The following is a 4,767-nucleotide window of genomic DNA, read 5'->3' as shown; positions in this document are numbered from 1 at the left end:
TTTTCTAATGCCAAATAATCAGCCACTTAACATCGTTAGTGTGTATTTAACGGAGATGACTACTTTGACACAAATTTTTTCTATGTTTGGATTCAATTGACACTTTTACACCACGTGAGGACGACAATGAAACTTTTTTAAAAATGAGGATGAATTTGACACAATTCAACCAAACTGGGGACAAAGGAAGCAATTAAACCATAAAAATACTAATTAAAGACAACTATTATTTGTAATTTAATTAAGTTAGTTATGTGCATGAATTATTAAAAAACAATTCGAATGAGATCCACATTATTTTACGATCCGTAAAAGAAATTAGTCATTGAAAGAACATACATATGCTAAAAGTGTTACTAGTAATTAATGATATGTTATCACAAGTACTTAGTGGCAATTGATTAATTAATTAATTAAATATTAATATTACAAAGTTCGAAAATTCATTCTAGTAACATTCTCCCCCAAACTTATTTACAATTATTACCATTACACAAAAATTAAGAGAAAAAAGATAATCTAGAACAAAACGAATAACTATTTTTTGATACTGTTATTTTTTTTTCTCCCATTAAAATTGAAGTTTTACTTCAATAATTCATATAATAAAAACATGCATGAAAAACTCTAAGTTTAATTTTAATTAAATAATACTGGGATGAGAATAAAGGAAAACCTTGACTTTTATGTATTTTCTTTTATATTTTCTATAAAATATCTAGACTGAATCTTGAGACAGATACTTATTTCAATAGGAGGTTGACACAAGTTTCAGAAACATTGCATTTCAAAACACAAGCAATGTTACAATGTTGTAGCCTTATGCTTCAAGGTTAGATTTATTAAGCAAAGAAAATTGATATTTATATCTGTCAAAATTATTAATATAATTTTATTTTATATTAAAAAAATATTTTTAATGTATTAATTTAATGAGAATCTTCCTTTGACAAGTGTGAAAAAGGGATTTTTAAGTTAAGAGGGAAAGTCCTCTAATGGTCTTTTATGCTAGTTATAATACACTTTTCTGCTAAGTTATTTTTGTTTTTCTTTTCTTTCATTAAATCCAAATGATTTCACATTTTACTCTACTTTTTTTCTTTCCCAAATTTCCATCTCTTCATTCAAACAAATTCTAAATTGGCGTGCTAATATTTTTCTGAAAATTTGTTTTCAAAAAGTATTTTCTAGAATTGAAAAAGTACATTTTAGTAAAGATTATTTTAAGAAATAAAAGTGACATAAATATAAACACAAAGTATTGGACTTTAGAATGCGATTGAAATGCAAAACATAAACCGAATAATAATAATAATTTTCTATTTGGAAGAAATAAACAGCCCAGGTATTTATTTGTCCCTGTTTCATATTTGGGCTTTTCCCTTCTTAGTGAGTAATTGTAAATCCAAAAAGCCCATTTCACTCCATTCATCCAATCAACCCTACATTACCTATATATATATATATATATATATATATATATATGTATGTATATATATATATATGTATGTATATATATATGTATGTATAATTAATTAATTTACTGAAGCCTTGGTTTAAACTTTGGACGAGTTTAAAAGTGGATACAATATTTGAATAATTTAATGACCTCAGCGATTTTGTGGCTTTAAAGTGTAGAATTTAAGACGGTTATTAAAATAAAGAAATGTATTGCAATAAGTCGCTACAAACATTAAATATTACCTAATTTGGTGGCTACATTAACCATTCACGCCTTCAAGGTGTTTAAAACTCCGTACAAAACATTTCCATCGTTTGTTGACGTTATCATTTTGTGCTTTTAAAAGTTACCATTTTTTTTAGTTATAAGTGTTAGATACTAAAATCTTTGCTTTAAAAGTTACCATTTTTTTTTATCAGTTATAAGTGGTAGATACTAAAATTTTTAGAACGATGTAAACTAAAAGCAAATTATATGTAAAACAACCACTAATTTCACACACACACACACACTAATTGGCAGAATAAACAAGAGAGAAGGAGCTTGTGATAGTAAATTACAGCAACATTCCATATTGTAGAAATAGGGAAATTTACACTTTGAAAGTTGAATACAAAGAAAGACATACTAAGACACTTAGAAAGTTGGATACAGCCAAGGTTGCTTACAACATATGAGTAGCAAACAATGTTTCTAAAAATCACAACGGTGAACAAAAGTAAAAGTAAAAATTGCAATACTAACGGCGGGTGGTACAACATAGTCCACCTCCTCCAATTTAGTAGGTCACATAAACTATGAAAACTCCATCTCTGCTAGCTTTCAGCAGCAGAAAGGTTGAAAAATACTTCCAAAAATGAAAAATACCCCAATAGTAAAAAAGACCCTAAGAATGGGGAACCCCTTATGATTAAGAGCCAGCTTAAAATAAGCCTTAACCATTTTATGATCCCAAGAATAATACCAATTGACCCCACCCCTCCACCAAGTAGCATACTATATAATACCTTAGTATACTGTTGAGTCGTCATACTAACACTTAAATTGAGAAATTATAGAAACATATATTTATATATAGTGGTGTATCTAAATATTTGAACTTGCAGTGGTGAATGATTATGGTCCCTAGCGGAATTGAGCACCAGTGTATGTTTGTCCAAAGGACCACCCAGCAGGGGCAACGTTGTAGGACACCACTGTCTGGCCATCACTAGCTGTGACCTTAAAGGAGAGGCTTTGGCCATTGAGATAGTTGTTGCTCTGCCAGTTCTGACCCCAGTTCCTGGACATTGGCATCCACCCAGTTCTTGAACCTTTTATGGCCACACCATGCACATCCCCAGCACCTCCTACGTTTGTTATCAGGACCAGGTTGAAGTAGGAGTGACCATTGATTGTGAACCTTATGCCACCCCTTCTTCTGCAGGCCACCCTACACAAAATCCACACATACACGAAACTTATACATGCTACTTTGGAATAAATTAAACTTTGCTGCTTATAAGCAACAAATCTACCCAATACCTTTGTATTATTCCTATATAGTACATACAAACATTAACCAAGTAGGTGGAAAACACTAGTTTCACTGTAAAGTTACCAACTTTGAGAAGATAGTGGTTTGGTCATTTACCACTATATGGAAAGAGAAAGAAAGGAAACTTCCAAGAACATGAGTTAAAAACAGTTCAAGAGAAAACTCCTTTTGAAAAGTTGAAGGTGACAGGAGAGTAAGGTAGTTTCATTTTACTGAAAAACCAAAGAACAAAAATGAAGACAATTGCTTACCTTCTATAGGACACAGGCACGATTCCTGCTTTGTATTGTGCAATGCGCAGAAAAACAGGTTGAGAGAGGTCAAAATGGTGCAGGGGAGGGTTGCACCACCCTCCTGCATTGTTGGGTAAGGCATTATTTGGAGGGCAGAAATTGGTGGCAGTGACCAAAATGGAACCGGGAAGGCACCATCTGTGGTCACTCACACACCTTATCTCATAGCATGAACCACAGCTCAGACCATTGTTGAACAAAGCAGTGCTTAAAGCAGCAGTGTTTGTTCCATAACCCTGGCTGTAGAGGTTCCCATACCCACAAGCCCCACCTACACAAGTTTCATTACCAAATAGATCAGTCAAAAAGAGTTGCCTTTTTAGGCCATAATCAATTAACAAGTTCTAAATTCCATCCAAAAAGAAAAATAAAAATTGGATCTTTCTTATGATTGCTACATACCCATTGTTCCAGATGCATCACTCCCTCCATAGAAGGTAGCGTGCGCATTAACCCAGCCTCCACCATAGCCATAGCCATAGGCAGAGGAGAACATTGTGAGAAGAAGCCCCACCAAGACCAGCAAACCAAATTGAGCCATTTTCCTGAACAAATCCAAAACAAACACAATTAGTCATTTGGGTTCCTTCTAGTAATGTTTTTGTGAAATTGCATGCAACATTTAGCTAGAAATGTGCAGCAAGAAGTTGACATGATGCAATGGAAATTTGCAATTACTTTGACAGAGAAGGTTGAATTTCAGTGTGAGAGACAATGTGAAGTGGATGAGTGAAGGAAAAGTGAAGGGGGCTGGTACTCAATTTATAGACCTTGGAAGGCACAAGCAATAGGGTCAGTCGTAGCTTTAACTGACACTTTTAAAAGTGTTGGGACCAAAAACTGCAGAGGGTATAAGCGGTTTCTGTAACGCTTTAAAACAGTGCAATTTGCAAAGGGGCCCACATTTGAAGCTACTAAAAGCTGTTTTGTAGCTGAAGCCGTGTGGTTTTGTAGCTTTCCTTGCTGGAAAATCTACGAAATCGATGTGGGACATAGCGGTTTTGAGTTATGCTGCCATTGCCACATGCAAGCATCTTCCGTTTGCCGCAAATACCCTTTTGCACAATCCCTACGCTTTTTCAACTCTTTTTTTCTGTTCTTTTTCTCTCATGGAAAATGTTGTTGTCACAAGAAAAATGGATGGGATTTAAAAATAAAATAAAAAATAATTTAGTTTATAGTTAAAGTATTCATTTTATAATATTATCATCTGGAACTTTTATTTTTAAATATAATATTTATTTTTTTTCCAAAAATAACATATTTGTTAACAGAGTAACATAATTTTAGTAACCTTATTGTAAAAGTTACATATGTTTTAAAAAATATGAATATTATATTTTGTTTAGAGTTCTTATGGGCTAGGCTACCGAAAAGTAAATGCATTTTTGGTGATATGAGTAGTCAAATCAATTCCTTTAAGCTATCCTTCAACTGTATAGTCCCATACCTACACAGTCTCCAGATCACTCTCA

At 33.0% G+C, this 4,767-nt stretch overlaps 1 protein-coding gene across 1 annotated transcript; it reads right to left on the bottom strand.

The window, feature by feature from the left end:
• Window positions 1-2,005: 2,005 nt before the first annotated feature.
• Window positions 2,006-4,129, bottom strand: LOC124827572 (expansin-A10-like). The gene is made up of 4 exons (XM_047300654.2): window positions 3,971-4,129; window positions 3,695-3,837; window positions 3,251-3,563; window positions 2,006-2,894 (listed from the first exon to the last, which is right to left on the bottom strand). Exons 2-4 carry the CDS (start codon window positions 3,831-3,833, stop codon window positions 2,588-2,590), a joined length of 759 nt encoding a protein of 252 aa, XP_047156610.1. The 5' UTR covers window positions 3,834-3,837; window positions 3,971-4,129; the 3' UTR covers window positions 2,006-2,587.
• Between the last annotated feature and the right edge of the window lie 638 nt (window positions 4,130-4,767).

This window comes from Vigna umbellata, chromosome 3, assembly GCF_029865625.1.
Source record: "Vigna umbellata cultivar VRB3 chromosome 3, Vumbellata_1.0, whole genome shotgun sequence".
NCBI classification, from domain to species: Eukaryota; Viridiplantae; Streptophyta; class Magnoliopsida; order Fabales; family Fabaceae; genus Vigna; species Vigna umbellata.
The sequence above is the reverse complement of the archived record's forward strand: the minus strand, read 5'-3'. Positions and strand labels throughout refer to the sequence as shown.